The sequence below is a fragment of the Ochotona curzoniae genome, unplaced genomic scaffold, assembly GCF_017591425.1.
Source record: "Ochotona curzoniae isolate NIBS_2020 unplaced genomic scaffold, NIBS_Ocur_1.0 contig_883, whole genome shotgun sequence".
Taxonomy (NCBI): Eukaryota; Metazoa; Chordata; class Mammalia; order Lagomorpha; family Ochotonidae; genus Ochotona; species Ochotona curzoniae.
Window position 1 is genome coordinate 6212247 of NW_024466599.1, and position 17613 is coordinate 6229859.

At 41.3% G+C, this 17613-nt stretch overlaps 1 protein-coding gene across 1 annotated transcript in view; it reads right to left on the reverse strand.

Annotated features, from left to right (window-relative positions):
* The window catches only part of ROCK2 (Rho associated coiled-coil containing protein kinase 2), a 146624-nt gene that overhangs the window by 24725 nt on the left and 104286 nt on the right, over positions 1–17613 (reverse strand). Inside the window, exons 7-19 of the mRNA XM_040992831.1 lie at positions 15397–15535; positions 13559–13650; positions 12648–12807; positions 10516–10576; positions 9922–9933; positions 8661–8740; positions 8472–8520; positions 7761–7896; positions 7566–7657; positions 7160–7406; positions 6752–6858; positions 5885–6044; positions 3–163 (exon numbers count right to left, since the gene is read on the reverse strand). Coding sequence (XP_040848765.1) covers positions 3–163; positions 5885–6044; positions 6752–6858; positions 7160–7406; positions 7566–7657; positions 7761–7896; positions 8472–8520; positions 8661–8740; positions 9922–9933; positions 10516–10576; positions 12648–12807; positions 13559–13650; positions 15397–15535 — 1496 coding nt within the window. The remainder of the gene's footprint in view (positions 1–2; positions 164–5884; positions 6045–6751; positions 6859–7159; positions 7407–7565; positions 7658–7760; positions 7897–8471; positions 8521–8660; positions 8741–9921; positions 9934–10515; positions 10577–12647; positions 12808–13558; positions 13651–15396; positions 15536–17613) is intronic.

The following is a 17613-nucleotide window of genomic DNA, read 5'->3' on the forward strand; positions in this document are numbered from 1 at the left end:
ACATCCTCACTGAGCACATCTTTCTGCGCGAGGAGCTCGCTCAGCTTTTGCTGCGACTGTTTGAGGTCGCAGTCCAGCAGCGAGCACCTTTTCTCCGCCTCCAACAGCAGGTTCTCCACCTTCTGCTTCAGGCTTCTTTCCTCCAGCAGCTTCTTCTCCATTTCTAGCATTTAAAAGACAGACTTCATCATGCATTTGAAACTAACAGAGGCACTTCAAATATATATCACAGTGCTAATAAAAAGGACAGTCAATGATGTTGCTCTATTCATTATTAATAAAAACTGATTAATTTCACTACTTGTAATGTACTTAAACTTAGAATACCAAGAATACCATGCTTGAAAATTGGAAGGAATTTTAAAATACCACATTCTATGCCATTATACCTATTTTGATGGAATAAAAGTCCACCTTTAGTTTAGGTTCTGTGGATGTACATTATCTTTTATTACGATGTCACCTTAAAACATTCCAAGGAGTTCTGTGGTTGGTCATGCCATGTTCATGGATCATCATGCAGAAGTATCTAGAATCACTTCCCTGACTTTAAACCCTGGCTGACACCCAGGCACATTAACCTTTCTGGGTCAGCATCATCTATGTGTTTCTGTCTGTAATGATTTATATTTCGGGTCCAGTGCAGTAGTCTAGTGGGGTAACATTGCATTGCAACTTCCAGGATCCCATATAGGTGCTGCTTCATGTCCCGGCTGCTCTCTTTCCTTCCAGCTCCCTGCTTGTGGCTTGGGAAAGCAGTAGAGGATGGCTCAAAGCCTTAGGACCCTGTACCCAAGTGGGAGACACGGAGGAAACTCCTGGCTCCTAGCTCCCAGCTTCAGATTGGTACAGCTCTGGCCATTGTGGTCACTTGGGAAATGAATCAGCAGACCAAAAAAGAAAATGTACCCTCTGGGTCAGCGCCATGACCTAGGACATCAAGTGTCTACCTATAGTGGCCAGCATCCTGCTTAGGCATCAGTTTGAGTCCAATGACTTCATTTTCAATACAACTCCCTATGAATGTACTAGGGAAAGCAACAGAGGACAGCCCAATTGTTTGGACCCTACACCCACATGGGAGATCCAAACAAGCTTTGGCCTGGCCCATTGTAGGCTACTGGGAACCTCCAGGAAGGGAACCAACAGATGCAAAAGCCTCTGTCTCTCATTCTCTCCATCTGTAACTCTGTCTTTCAAATGCATACATACACAGTAGGTTTTAAGGTACATCCCGGAGTTTGGGAGGGGTTCGGGCCTTGGGGTTGGGGGCATTTGCCACTCCCTGCAGTGTGGCGACGGGGGGTGGGGGTCCTCTGCCAGCTCGGACCCAATGCTGGGGACTCACGCCAAAGACACTGCCACAAGGCAGTGAACGAATTCTCGGCCTCCCCCAGGATGGCCAGTGCACCAAGTAGTGCATGGCTTTGCCTGCTGGCCACCCGGCGGCAAACTCTGGGGTTTTTAAGATATGTAGTTGCTGCCTGGGGACACTCATGACTAAGGCCAGTTTGAGTGTAGGTGAGAAGCGAATTTTGGGTGATTCTCAGTGACAGGGTCATGAAAGATTCAGGCATGCGTGCGGACCAAGACCTGGTGGTTTGGAGGGAAATGTCCAGAAGATAATTTGAGTTAGACAGATGCAACAGCTCAATTAGGAATACAGAGACGGGCTATTAGCATAGAACATCACTGATTGCCACACACTAGCCCACACTAAAGCTATGGATGGGGGCCTCTTTGGCAGTGTTAGGAACCATTACCCGACTGGGTGGTGGAGTTGTAGAATGGTCACATTCGGCAGGATCAAGACACTATCCAGCACGCAAGAGAACTTGGTCTGGGGGTAGACTCTGTGGGGTTGTGTGGGCCCAACCGTCTGGAATACAAGTCCCCCTGGTTAGCTCGCAAGCTGGGGTTGCAATGGTCTAAGCTAGGTGTGACCATGCCACCTGCCATCTCTCATGGGTAAAGGAACCCACAACAGTCAGGGTAGGTCAAGGCAGCAGCACCAAAATGTGCATCTTTAAACAGGATGTGGGGTGGGCCGGGCTGCCACTGGAAGGGGGCAGAATGGGCAGGGCTGAACAAACCTTAAACAAGAAACAACAGAAATCAGGTTGGAGCACAGGTCATGCCACGTAGTTCCTTGCACCTACTGATCTGCGTGAGGCAGAGACACTAACCCACAGCATCCAAGGAGCCAGGACAAGTGAGGGGCTCTGCCAAGCTGGGACAGAACAACCACCAGCCTGCAAGTAATCTAAGGCTGGGAATAGACCTGGTTGGGGAACTAAAGGGACACCCTAGCTGGGTTGAGTTTCCCACCAAGGAGCACATGGGCTGGAATTGGGGCTGCATTCTGATCAGGATACGATTGTAATCTCACTTGGCACAAATGTGGACTGGGACTGGAAGCACCAAGCCAGGCCAGACTCCAACACCATCTGGTGCTCTGGAGGACCGGGGAAAGAGATGTGTGACAGACTAGGCTAGGTCTCAGCCCTTACTGAACAATGTGTGAGCTGTATGGGGGCATGGAAAAGCCATGGCTGGGTTGAAACATTCAACAGTGAGAACCAGATTGGGTTGAAGGCTAGACAGGAAAAGCCACTGTTCCTGCTAGGACAGGAGGTGAACTGAGTAGGGCTGGCTCATGGACCCACTGGTATGCACAAAAACTGGCATGGGGAGAGGTTCTGATGGAGGAGCCTGGGCAACTTCTCTGGCAGGACACAGTCCCTGCAGGTAAGCGCAAGAAGCACAATAGAGAACAACCCAGAACAGGCAATGGAAATTATCCCACTGGCATACACATGGCATGTGTTGGGGGCAGACCAGGCTGAACCTGTTCACATTACCTACTGGTGAATCCGAGCACCAGAACAGAGTGTGGGTCAAGCCAGGTTTGGTTGCAACACATACCAGTACACAATAAGTAATGCCAAGGTGAGATGAGCCATATCAGATGTGGTTGCAGCACCCAAACAGCACATTTAACAATCAGGGGGAGGAGGCAAAGCAGACAGGGGAACGTGGGCTCCCCTGCTGGACAACTACTTCCATTGGAAAGCGTGAGTTGGGATGGGGGCAGTTCAGACTAGGCAGGGCTATAACACCTGTGGGCCTCATGTGAGCTAGAAAAGGGAAGGGTCACGGTGGGCTGACTGTTCCGACTGGTGCAAGCAAAAATTAGAGTGGTTGAGGGTTGTTTGGGTTTAGCCACAGCATTAGCTGGAAGAGGCTGGCACTCGCAGCTAATTCTGTCAAGTCAAATGCCAGAACCACCTGGAGACTGTATAATCTGGGAGCGGGTGTGGCCTAGAAGGGAAATAGTGGGCACCTCCCTCAGGGTTACCACCCTCACTGGACAGCACGAAAACCAGGATAGAGACAGGGGTGGCTAGACAGAAAAGCACCTGCCAGTAGGTGTATGGGCTAGATAATAGGTTGGTCAGGTTGAACTAGGCTTCAATGTCCACTGACATGTGCGAGAGCTAAATGGGATGTGGGACAGAGTGGACAAGCCTGCGGTACATACTGGCAAGCATGGGAACCAGGATAGGGGACAGAACTGGTGGGGGTTATAGGGAGTCGCCCCAACTAGGCTGCAGCTCCAACTGGTTTGCATGAGGACCAAGTATGAAGTGGGTAGGATCGAGCTGGACTACAATACCCGTTGGTTCACGAGGAAGACGGGGCTGGAAACAGAACGGACCCAGCAACTGCAACGACCAGCATGTGCATAAGCTGATTGGTGTGGTGGACGGTGTTGGAGTCTATGCTAGCAAACTCACTCAAGAATCAGATCTGAGATCATCTCAGATGAAGTTTCTTTGGAGATCCCTCCAACTGAACTGCTGATCTTAGAACCCCATCAAGAGACTGTCAGCCAGTAGACTTTGAATAGGTTTCATTGCAATGGGAACTGTGAGATTGGCAGCAACCCAGAACCAATGAACTATCAAAACTGTTTGAACAGGACCCTTGGAGCGCGCCTCCGGTTCAGGATCGGGGATGGGTGGGAGGTTGGGTGGGGCTTTTCCCTTTGTTACTGCCCTAACCCCAGATACAGGGGAAAATGATAATATTAGCGTGGAAACAATGGTATTACCCACTTTCACCCTGTAGCCCTTGACCCTTTGTACCCTAATCAACTAAGATTATTAAAATAAAAAAAAAAGGGAAAAAAAAGGTACATCCCTTCCATGTGGGCTAAACTTGGAAACTCAGTGCTTCTAACTAGACTGTAGTGGAAGTGAGACGAGGCTGTGACACGGACCAGGCCCTGGAAAACTGCAGTTTAATGCTCGCACTCTCTGGGGACACTCAGGCAGTGCTGTGGGGGGAGAGCCTCATCTATGAGGCAGGGATGATGTTTCTGAGTACTGAGGTTTCCTACCAACAGTAGAGTGAAGCACCTGGGCAGCATCTCCTCCAGCCCCCGGAGCAGACCAGGAGACTGACAGCCACCTAACACCTCAGCTACACCCAAGAGGAGACCCCAAATCTGAACTACTCAGCCATGAAGCTCTGACACCACGGCAGACAGAAACCATGGGAAAATAAAGGTATGCTAAGTTTAGCTTTATATTGTACGATGCTTTATTATGTAGCGGGGAAGACAGCTACTATACTTCTGAATTCTATGCGCCACTAAGAAGCTGTTCATTGCACACCTTGGGGCATGTGCTGAGTCTAGTGGTCAAAATTCTAGTTGGAATGTCACACCTTCATCCAGATTCAGTCCCCAAGTGGCTGCAACAGATGGAGCTGAGTCAACCCGAAGCGAGGAGCCAGCAGCTTCTTCCAGGTCTCCCATGTAGGTGCAGGGTCTCAATTCTTTGGGCCGTCACTGACTGCTTTCCCAGGCCACAAGCAGGGAGCTGGATGGGAAGCAGGGCACTGGGACATGAATTGGGGCCCGTATGGGATCCTGGTGTGTGCAAAGTGAGGACTGAAGCCAGTAGGATACTGTACTGGGTCCCTCAAAGTTTTGAGTTTAGAAAACAGGGCCCAGTGCAGTAACCTAGCAGCTAAAGTCTTCAACCTTGCATGCGCCAGGACTCCATGTTAGCCCCAGTTCTAATCCTGGCAGCCCCGCTTCACATCCAGCTCCCTGTGTGTGGCCTGGAAAAGCAGTGCAGGACAGACCAAAGCCTTGGGACCCTGCACCTGATTGGGAGACCTGGAAGAGTCCCCTCACTACTGGCTTCAGATCTACTCAGCTCCAGCTGTTGTGGTCTCTTGGTGAGTGAATCATTGGATGAAAGATCTTCTCTGACTCTCTTCCTCCTTTAGTTTATTTGACTTTGCAATAAAGATAAATAAATCTTTTTAAAAAGACTGACTTGTTTATTTAATATATGGAAGGCAAAGTTAGACAGAGACAGAGGTCTTCATTGTCTTTCACTCCCCAGGTGTCCTCAAGGGCCTCGATTAGATCAGACTGAAGCCAGAAGCCAGCAGTTTCTTCCTGGTCTCCCAGGGGGCTGCAAGGTCCCAGGTAAGGAGCTGGATCAGAAGTGTGGCAGTGTACTGGTGCCCACATGGAGCCTGAGTGCCACAGGCAGCACCAGCTTCCTTCCTCTCTGCTCTGAGGCTCCCCTTGTGGTCCAGCTCTCTGCAGGTGCGCTTTGGAGAGCTGTGGATGAGGCCCAGGCATGTGGAGTTCTCAGCTGGCCTCAGCCTGGCCCAGCTGTGGTTGTTGTAGGCATTTGGCAAGTGGGCTGTTACTAGAAGACCTCTCTCCCCCTCCCCAGATAAAGAAGTAAAATAGGAAGTGGCAGCAACTACTAGATTTCCACAGATCAAGATGATCTTCTGTGTATATATGAGTTTGCAATAAAAAGAAATAAATCTTAAAAAAAAAAAAGAAGCATACCTTTCATGGCTTCTGACTTCGCTTCTTCAATGGACTCGTAGATCTTGTTCTTATCTGCTAACCGTGCTTTAGTGGTCTTGTGTTCGGCTTCTTCTTGTTCTAAGCTCTGCTGAATCACTTTTAGTTGGTATGTCATGTCTATTTCCATGTTGCTCTTCTCCTATTCAAGATTTAAATAGGCAGTTATCAATAAAAAGGCTGGCTCACAATTTCAAAAAATTTCAAACAAATTTTTAGCAGATTTAGTATCAGTGCCCAGTGTCTTCCCTCCTCTTCTCCTCCTCCATGCGATAGTAAACTTGGTCCTTTAATTCCTGCTCTTCCTGCAACAATCTCCGCACCTCTGCTCCACTACTGTTCTATCTGCCAGGCTGTATTAGAATCACCTGTGTGTTTGATCACTATTTTAAAAACCATCTATTAGATTATGATAAAATTTCTGCATCCTGATACTTCTACCATGTACTAAAACTTAAATGAAGACATAAGTGAAAGAAAATAACTGAACAGAACCTAGAAAGCATCCCTAGCTTACAGAATTTTTAAGGATAACTTCTAAATGCCCAGAAACAAAATGACTTCCTATTATAGAATTTTAAAGATATGTTAAGTCAAAACAATAGTGGGACTTGCATTCCTATATATCTCCTCATAACCCACAACCCAGCCAAGCTCCTTCCTTCAGGAGAGCCGGCAAACTGCAGGCCGCACGCAGTGTGCTCTGGGAACCCTGCCTAGACAACTAGTCAACATTCCAGAGTCTAGAATATGAGAAAATATTCCAGTTAATGACTTCTTTCATTTCAAGGCAACTTTCCTAATCTGAAGCTCTATGATGATTTTCTTACACATAAAAGTAGACTTTACCTTTTCCAGATCTGCGAGTCTCTCCTGAAGCTGCCTCTTCTCCACTTCTATTTTTGATACTAAGAGTTTGCCATTCTTTAAATCTTCTTCGAGGCCAGATATTCTACCTAAAAATGGTAACATTTTCAAGATAGTAAGTTCATATAGCATATAAATTCAATTAAAATATTTGGTAACTACCTCATATTTTGGAGCTGTTATTTCTGGGCAGGAGTTGTGACAGCACTTTCTAGTTAATTTAGCTGGAACCTAATTCCCTACACTGAGTTGGACACTCACACTATTTTAAAAGTTAAACCTCCCCTCGTAAAGCTTTTATCAATATATTTGCAATATCATCATGAAACTCAGTAGTAGTAGTGTACTTAGATATTCATTACATCAATCATCACACATGTTCTCTAATACCTTGCAAATCGTTAATTATCTCTGATCCGTGAGTTCGGTCCCTCCTTTCAGACTCCAGGGCTGACTGAAGATTCAGAAATTCCTTTTCAAGTTTTAACTTGGCAGTCTCCAGCAGGCAGTTTTTATCTTGTAGGTCTCTGTTGTTAGATTCCAGCTGCTGAATCTGTTTTGAACTTTCTGCCTGTGTTTTTCTTAATCGGGCTGCAGTATCAGATTCTGTTCTCAGCAAAGCACTGGTTTCATCCAGCTATCATTCCAATCAAAATCAAACAACAAACACAAGTACATATGAAAGTTTGTTACTTTATTAACCCAATATGAACTACTTAAAATAAACAAGGATCTAAAATAATTTGCAGTCATAAATAAAATTCAGTATACTTATTGCAAACTGAGATCCACTTACTTGTTTCTGGAGTTGACTCACTCTCTCATTGGATATCTGAGAGTTCTGATTTCTTTTCTTCAAATCTTCAAGTTGATCTTTTAAGCTGTTAACTAAGATTTAAAAGAAGTTCAGTCACAAGTTTCAACACAACACACATGTATATGCACTTTCATTTTTTTTCTTGATAAGCATTTACTGTTCTATATCACAAACCATCATTTTCCAGATTCCGCTTCTTGTCTGCCTCGTGATCAGCTTTCCGCTGGTACTCTGCGTTCTTGTGCTGGAGTAGCGCCTTTTCTCTTTCTAACTGTCTTAATGCAGATTCCACATTTTTCCTTAAGGTAATCTGAAATAATGCTTAAAGTTACTATTTAAGGATGTAGGTATAAAAATTCGAACAAAAAATAGTTATTTCAAACAAATGAGACCTCAAAAAGATGTCACTACTTCTTTAAAGATGGAAAAGTATTTTCATGTTTATCAAATAGCACACTACTGTTAAACAGCCAAAACCATGAGCGTTTTATTTACTACTGAAAGATTACCTTTCTGTAATTTCCCATCACTGCTGAACCATCAGTACTCAATACTATTTACTAATCAAAATGTTACAAATGCCAACTTAAAAAGCCAGTCACTTTCTGTTTTTAAACCACACCATTAACCACAATATAAATGCAAACATTTATTTGGAATATCTACGCACACTAAACCTACTCAAATCTGCAAACTTATAAGTGAATGAAGCCGAGGTATCAGAAGCTAATCTGTAACGTTACTCTTTCCCGCAACACAAGGTGGGTTTTACTATATACACATCGAGATAGCCATGACCAAGGTATCAAAAGAACCATGTAGGTCAACCACATAGCAAAAATCTTGACTAGCCAAAGTGCTAACGAAAGGACAGGACAACCGTACCTCTTCTTCTAGCTCCTTCGCTGTTTTCTCTAGGCGAGTATTAACAGACCTAAGGAATTTCAAAAAGAAATAGTAAATAATTCTTTTTAATAGTTGATTTTTAATAAAAAGAATTACTGTGTAATTTTTCCATTTTAATAAAATGTTTGAGCTTTAATTTAATATGTAGTATTTATCTAGAAGACATACTTGCATTTCTGCTCCAGCTCCTCTTTGGCTTGTATCTCATTGTTAAGGTGTTCTTCTAGTGCATGTAATTTTTTCTGAATCTATCAAAACCCAAAAAACTGTAATTAAAAATTCTGACCATGTTTAAAGATGGGAGGCTAAAAGAAAACAAGGGCAAATTTATTTTGTTTTTCCACTTAATACATATACAATCTCCACATTGGCAGAGTGCTTGGACCTTCTTAATTCCACCATCTCTGGCTTTCTCACTCAGGGCACACGTTATGTACGGTAAACACAAATGAGAAGCTGAAATTATGGCAGGATTCTTATGCCAAATTCATCATAAATAAAGGATATCATTTCTGATACCTCAGTCCTCTTCTACAGAATATTTATTGGAAAATACGGTTGCCGTCTGCCCTTATGAGATGCAGATAAAAGGCTTACATATGAGATAAACACTGAACTGAAAAAACAACTGTTCTGAGAAAGAACATAAACTCTTGTATTTCATATCTTCCTGCACAGTGGTGCACAGAGCACTGTGAGGAAAACTGTATCAAAGACTCTTCAGAAGAAATGACAGATAATTGACTACAAGTCATCCCATCAGGAGCTTTTCCTAGCCACGTCAGCAAAAAACTTAAAATTACAGAAACTATTACATAATCCATTTCTGCAACATGATTTCCTTTTAAAAGGATTTACTTGTCTGAGTTTCTGTGATGCTTGAGATGCTTCACCATGACAGGCACTTAACATCTCAATCTAACAAAAGCCACCAAAGGTGGTGATTTTTATCTACCAGAAAAAAACAATCCAAAGGAAATGAATACTCAGGTCGAGCAGAGCCGGTAAGTGGCAATGTCAATCATCACCCAATGCTGATGTTCTTCTAGGAATTAGGTTGTTCGTGTTTCTTAACTAATTCAGGATCTTAAGAAAATCTCTGCTTTCCCATAATAAAAATACCCAGACTAATAGTCTGGTCACGTTGAGCTGCTTTGGGTGACACTACATGGTCAACGTGGAGCACAGCCACTACTAAGATCTATCAGACCCTGCACAAACGCAAAAAGGAAACAATACGCTATGCATTTTAAACAACAGAATCAAAGGAGCAAGAATAAAAGGGATACTCAGGAGGAAAACGCTCGGGACCATCTCTCCTAGGTAGATGTGGTATTCCCAACACCGTGTGGCCTCTGCCTACATTACAACATCGCTAGAATGGTGAGTTTTCTTTAGTTTTTCAATATTTTTGACAGCACCAACATACCTCTTGACTTTCCTAGTTCAAACAGAAAAAAAACACAAAAAACATTAAAATGCTTATGTTTTGTTTTGAAAATTAACTAAAACACAAATCTTAACAAAACCATCCAGACACGCTGTCCTTAAGTTTAAGGAAATAATGTTCAGTATTGTCATTTAATTTCATTTTCCCCAATTTGGTGAGGTTGCCTCCATACATGGACAATTTAGCTTGGCATATGATTACAAATTAGAAAGATCAGAGAGCACTCAGATCAACAAAGTATTATCTATAGAAACTTAGATGAACTTAGAACATGATTCTGTTCTCTATTTCTATGTCTTACAGCTCTGATGATAAGATTTCCTAACTAGTATAGTAGTGATCATAAAATATTCTAGCACATTTGCTACTAACTTAAGCTTAAAGACATGCATAATTCTTTGTTATATAGTATGTCTTAAATGAATTATTTCAACATTAGGCTACTTTAATCACACAAAGAAAGTTATCTCATGATACAAATAGTAGTATCAAATGAACGTTCAATAAAATGTGGGTTATCACTAAAGCACATGCACATGTGACTGCAGTAACTGGGTAAAAGCTTACACATACTTCATTTTTTCTTGATTGTACTGACTCATTTTCTCTAATAGGTGGGGAATCACTTAATAACCTAGAAGAAAGCAGAAGAAAAATAAATTATTTTGTACTTCATGTTAATCCATTATTTGCATTGCTGTACTACATTATTAAACATCAGCCACATAGGATTTTTCCTTTCTGCATCTACGTATTATTGAATGAATCATAATTTCTTTTTCCTCTAGACATTTACACCATTTTCCACGTCTCAAAATGCTAAGCTCTTCTTGGCTCTCCTTTTATCAGATGATCCAATCTTTATCCTTGTTGGAACTAGCGTCCCCAAATAAAACTATATTTTATTTCTCTTCATTACATTTGCGTTTCTACAAAAATTTTAGTCTTATTCTACCCCATCTTCTAGAAATACACATTTCTACACATTTTCAAAGACAACACCTCTTGAGCCCTGGGTCTTGACCCCTACCTAGGTAGGTATCAATTATCTAGTTCACTTCCGCCTCAAATGGGTCCTTCTCCTTCTTTGCCTGCAGACATGCATGCTTGAGCATGCACACTTTTCTTGGCAATGACACACTCATCTTGATCAGCAGTAATTTTACAGAGTGAGGGAGAAACACACTCTCTCTCTCTCTCACCATATCCAATGGTACACTCTCCAAATGGCTGCAACAGCCAGAGCCAAGTGGATCTGAGGCTGGGAGTCAGGATCCTCTTCTGGCCACTTCCACGGGTACAAGGGCCAAGGTCTTGAGTCATCCTCCACTGCTTCCCTAAGCCCTCCTCAGGGAGCTGGGTCAGAAGAAGCAGAGCAGCTGCGACTTCAACTGGCACACATAGGGATCCCAGAGCCGCATGTGGTTTAGCCTCCTAGGTCATCACACTGGCCCCAGCAGTGGACAGTTTTCACATTATTACTTACTAGGATGACCACCTCATCCTCGTTTGCATGGGACTAGTCTCAGCATGAAAGTCCCACACCTAAGAAACTAGAGACCTGAGCAACTGTGAAGGCTGCTCACTCCTGATCATTCCATGCAAGGATGCCTCCAAAATCCGTCAAAGTTGTTTCTCAGAAGTCTTTAACATCCCACCCAACTATTTAACAACTCGCAATGACCCCTCGTGCATATTAGTCAAAAGCACCTTAACTGAGTGTATAACAATAATCTGTTATATTCTTCTTCCCTGAAACTCCAATTCCATTCTACTCTCTTAATCCAAAACTCATTTCAGCTAACCAGTATTTATTGAAAAGCCTCTGTGCTGGGTGAAAAGATCATAGGCAAGTAAATCAGTCTCTTCAATCTTCCAAAGTCATAATACAGTAAAAATGCCCTACATCTGAGATCTTCTGGACTACATTACCCTGCTCCAAGTGTGTTCACAGCCTCCTTCCTAACCCCAGACCCCTAATCTTGGCCATTCAAAACGCCTTGTTAACCTAATACATGAGGTATGACATATTCAGACTTAGCTAAACAGGCTATCTCTTCCCCGAAGTCTACCCTGACTTCTGCTTATAGCCACTCCAGCTATGGACTGTCTCAGACTCCCTTGGTGTCTGTTTAAGGTCACTATAACACTCTACCTTACTGAGTGACAACATTCTATCTTCAGGAAGTGAAGCAGGTACTTGTTTTAATTCTGTCTCCGTAAAGGAACAGAGGATATTGCCTTTCAGCATGTTAAGCTGCCTTCTTAGTGCCAGTGTTTTACATGAGTCACAGTGTGGTTGCTGCACTTCTAATCCATTTTCAGTGAATGCACCTGGGAGAGTCAAAGCCAGCCCAAGTGTTTGGCTCTTGACACCTATGTGGGGAACCTGGTTCTCAGCTCTTGGCTTCAGCCTCACCAAGCCTCAGCGATTGCAGCCATTTAGGCAGGGAATCAGTCAATGGAAGTATTGTAATAAAGAGTTTAAAAAAATATTGCCTTGCGCTAATTCAGTAAGTGAATATAATATTCAAAAACTAAATGGTAATATAAAATTTAAAATAATTTGTCCAACAATCCTTTTGGAAAAACCTCAAAATTTAAAACACATTAACACTATCTTATATATAGCAATCTCATAAAAAGTACTGTCATCTTATAGCCAGATTCTAAAAGGAATAACATTTCAAATATTAATCACGTACAAGTTTTCTCTATAGTAGGTAAATCCTATAAAAGGCAGCTGATTTCCCACAAAAGCTTTAGGAATTGGGAAGGTTTCCACATCACCCTTGTCATCTTCGATGTCATCAAAATTGCTGCTATCTATGTCACTGCTGAGTTCAGGGACCACAGGAGCTGCAGCTAATTGAAAGACAAGAAAAAAATCATTTCACTTAACCAACACATAAGCCATCCCATTTTTGTATCAATATGCGTTATTATTAAATGCTGCATTATACAGGGTTAATTATGAAAAAATCTCAACAGCACAGCTTTCATTTTATCATTTCATGGAACTGAAATGCTGCCATTTATTACTATATGAGATCAGTTTTAAATATAAAATAAACAATTAAAAAAAGGTGCATGATATTGTTCAGGTGTTAAAAATTACAAGCAGAAATAAGTTGCACAAATATTCTTTAGGGTGCTCAATTTTCTACATTTTTAAAGCAGAAATACTTCTTACCTTTAAAATGAATCAATACCATATATACATGAAATAGAACTGAATTATTACACTATGCTTTACCAGGGCATGGTCTCCAAACATAATTGCTGATTTATCCACTCAAATAATTCCAATGAATGGATTATTTCCCCAAATCTGAAAAATCATCGATACTGACCAACTCAACCAGAAAAATTATTGAAATGAACATAACAAAATTTTGGGAAATATTCTAATAATATGTATTAGTTTGCTAAGAAAGTGAGAAAATGTTAATTTAGCTATAAATGTTGCCACAGAATAAATGTGAAATGAAATCTCTCAATTTAAAAATGAGTTAGTATTAAAGGTCTCAAACATGATTGTTACTTCAAAGGAGGGATCTATTTATATGATTTAAAATGTGATGGAATGGAAATATTTATAGATTTATTGACTTACTCTCTCTTATGTTATCCCAATTCCATTGATCATTCTTAAAGAAAGGATGCTGTTTGATTTCTTCTACCCCATTTCGCCCAAGTCGTACCTCCCTAAATAATGCAGTTAAAGATTGCATTATAAAAAAATTTATGGAAAAAATATTATCTCAACAGTTTAGCCAGAATAAAGACAACACATGAGTTTGAGATATTCTTATTAAAAGCTTCAGCTTAAATGTTTTCCCAAACTAAGCAGTCCCAATGTTTTATCATCTGATCCCTCCGAGGGATGCACCTGCAGCTACTGACTATCACATGCAGTCTGTCTGTGCACAACTGCCTTCAAGTGGAAGAAGACACGGTCTAGCTTTCACACAGAAGATACATCCAAAACCTCTCTTCAGAAAGATTTATCTGAAAATTTCTTCTTAAAAAAGAACTTACACATTGTATTTGGAACTACCAATAATACTGCGATGAATTATACCTCTACATTTATATTAAAATTATCATCTGAATATAAGGAAAATGTTACTAACATTTTCATTTTTTGACCCTGAATTTTCAATGAAGATTTTATAGAAATGTTTTTTTTATTTGCCCTAGGAGCTATGTTTAAAATAAAGATGAAAATCTGCATACTTAAAAAGAGAAATGTTTACAGTCAAACTGACAGTACTAAATTACCTTCAAAATAGCTGTGGTTTGTTTATTTCTTAGATTTTACCTTCCACCCCAGTAAGTTGCTAAAACAAATTGTTCAGAACTTGCACTCCTTTCACTAGCATACAATATAACTTATTTTATAATTTACCATTCATCAAAACTTACAGTTTATCCCCAACAACCCCCGGCAGTTCTCAAATGAAACATAATACAGGCTACATCTGAGATTATCAGCATGTGATTCTTCATTAACTGTATAATTAACAATTTTTAAGTTCTAGTCTATATATAATTAATACATGATTATCTCTCTAACAAAGAAAAAAGGCAAAATAACTTCTTGCCTCTGACAGAAAAACATCTTTATAACATTCAGTTTGATAAGAGGAGCAGTTATTGTTAGTGCATACCCTAGAATTTCCCCTGTAAGATTCCACCCTGCACAAAGTATGCACGGATGCAGGAGTCACCAAACTGCCAGCCGCAGGCTAAGGGTAAGGTGCGCCAAGGAGCCGCAGTAATCAGAGCTAGCGATGTCCCTAACTCAAGCCCCTCACTTCAGCCCGCCCCCCCAGAAAGTAATCACCTCCCCAAGATCACAGAGCCAGCACTGCAGTGCAAGCACGCACCTGCAGCTTTCATTATGTGTTGGCTCTGCAGCAGTACGGCTGTCACAGACAGAATCTTAAGATTAGTAAAAAGGATGGAAGACAAACTAAATAGCTTTCCAGCTTCCATGTCTGAGGGAGTTCCAGCTGGCTTGTTCATATTAAACACATATAAAAGGGTCCATCAGAAGACACTCCCAAGTGGGGACACAACAAGCTTATGTGAACACAAAGTTCTGATTATTCATCTACATAATGCGGTCTTGTCAAAAGTCCTACCATGGGGGCAATATAAACTAAAGACCATAGGCAGTAAAATGTGAATGGCAAAGAAGTTTAACATCTTTCAGATATACAATGTGCCCAGTTTCTGTCTTCTTCAAGGTTAAGGTTAATTAAAACATGGTTGGTTTGTGCACACCAAATGAGACAGAAAATCCAACACCAGGTTTAATAGTAGGAAAAAGCAAAATCAGAAGCTACTTAGGATAATCAGAGGCTGACTTGTAAGTAAATCAGGAATGTTCTCACTACACATTTTAAGCGAAAGGGCTTCTCTGCAAAAAAATTCAGTGGACATTACCTATCTGTTAGAAAAGCACAGATGAGATTCTTCGCATGTTTAGAAATTTCTGCATCTTCAGGGAAACACAGTGAATTTTTATGATCCATAATTTTGCTGTAGGTTCCTACCAGTGAATCTGCGTAAAATGGAGTATCTCCTAAAATTCCAAGAAAGAAGATAATGAATTTAACAGATAACCTATTGTTTAAATATTATAAGTTTCACTTTGGCACATGCATACAAGAATAAAGGTTTCAAGAGTTAGGGAGTCCCTCTCAAAACACAGACTTTCACAGTGTATCTAACTTTTAACCAAACCAATGATTCTTCCATCCATGAAAGCAAAGTAAATGAATGCTAATTCACTCTAGAATTTATTTGGTTTGGTTTTTAAGAAGTAAGAAATAACTTCACTGGTAAACTCAACAAAGACTTCCCAAGGGACTCAGATCCGTCTAATCCCTCCAGACCTTGGGGAGGGCCTGCACTCGGGATCCCTCTTAGGGGCCACACGGTCTAATACACAAGTCAGATGCTGCAACTGCAAACTGAAATGAAAGACATGGTTCCCTAGTTACATACACTAGCCAAATTCCAAGCGCTTGAAGGTGGCCAGGGTATAAAACAGCTCCACCATGACCAGCCAGGCTCTACTGCCTCAGGATTTAGATCAGCTCTACCATTTCACACAGGAGAAAGTCAGGCCCAGAGAGACAGCCTCTTGACTTGCTGACAGTGACAAACAGAGCGGGCAAAGGGTCAAAACACTCTTACTGTGCTGTTCCCATTCACTGATGTTTGACTTGGATACTGAAACCTGAGTAACGAAAAAAAGCTGAAGGGCCATTTGGTCCAGTACTCATCTTTAGCCACAAAGGCACTACCAATGTTCCTATACTGGGAGTAGCTTTCCCAAATCAGCAATCCCAAACTTCTGAATAGATATTTAGAATGTTTCTGGGAGAGGGGAGGATAATTTTGAATTCAAAACTTCTCTAGTACACTATTTTTAGCTGCAGCAAATCGTTTAAATGAAGCCCAGTACTAACTAACCACTACAAGCTTCATAGTAGGCTCAGATTACTACAGAGCACTGCCATTCAAAAATTTCATAGAAAAAAGAAACAGAGAGGGAGGGAGGGAACAAAGGAGGAAGGGATGCAGAGAGAAAAGGACAGAAAGAAGGAAGGAGGGAGGAGGAAATACTATTCTATTATTAGGATTGAATTTATAAAATGCATTGAGTCTGTCCCCTTTGTATTAATATCAGGTAAATGGGAGGCTTGTTCAGAATGTTATAGTAATTAGCTTGTTGCATTTGCTGTGACCCCAAGAAACCTAGCGTGTCAAGAAATTCCTTCAAATATATATATATATATATATATATATATGTTATTCCCACTATATATATATATATTCCCACTATATATATATAGTGGGAATTTGGGTGGGGAGGAAATCCCAGACCCTATGGAATTGTACCATAAAATTAAACAAAAAAATATAGATTCAGCCCTCAAAATTGAAAGCAGTAGTGGGAATTTAAATGGTCTCTTCACATGATTACAATATTTTCCTCTAGAACATCTTATTCTCCAAATTGGAGATGAGACTAGGCAAGAGAGTATGTGAGCTCTTCAAAAACCTCATGGAAAATGTGTATTATGAAAAAGCTATACATCAATTCTAAAACGTTTTGCACCAAAATAAATTTGTCTTATAATTCTGTATTCCATGAACTTTTTCAAGTCTCCTCTCACAGTCTACTTTAAAGAGATTACAAGACAGACAAGAGAAGAAATAACCTAGAACCACAGAGTGCCTAACAAAAACCCAAACCCAGAGCCTCACATCACCACAAGAACAGCACTGCCTGCCCTGCAGTCATCACAAAACAGCTGAGGCCACAGAACCAGATTCCGGCATAATCACCTCTCCTAAAAGTTAGAAAATGAGCTAGTCAGGCAGCCAGAAATCCTTCCCTGTGCTGGTTCACTGCCCACATTCCTGCAGCAGGTAGGTCTAGACAAGGTGGAAGCCACACATGCGAGTGAGAAGCTAGGATCTGCAGCAGGCTGGACTCAAAACCACGCACTCTGACATCAGGCGTGGGCAGCCCAAAGCAGGGGCTGTGCCAAACACCTACCACAGTAATGATTATTTACCAAAAACTTCTCACATTTCAGTAATACACTATTATTCAGACTTTGTACTACCAATTTCTAATTTTTTAGA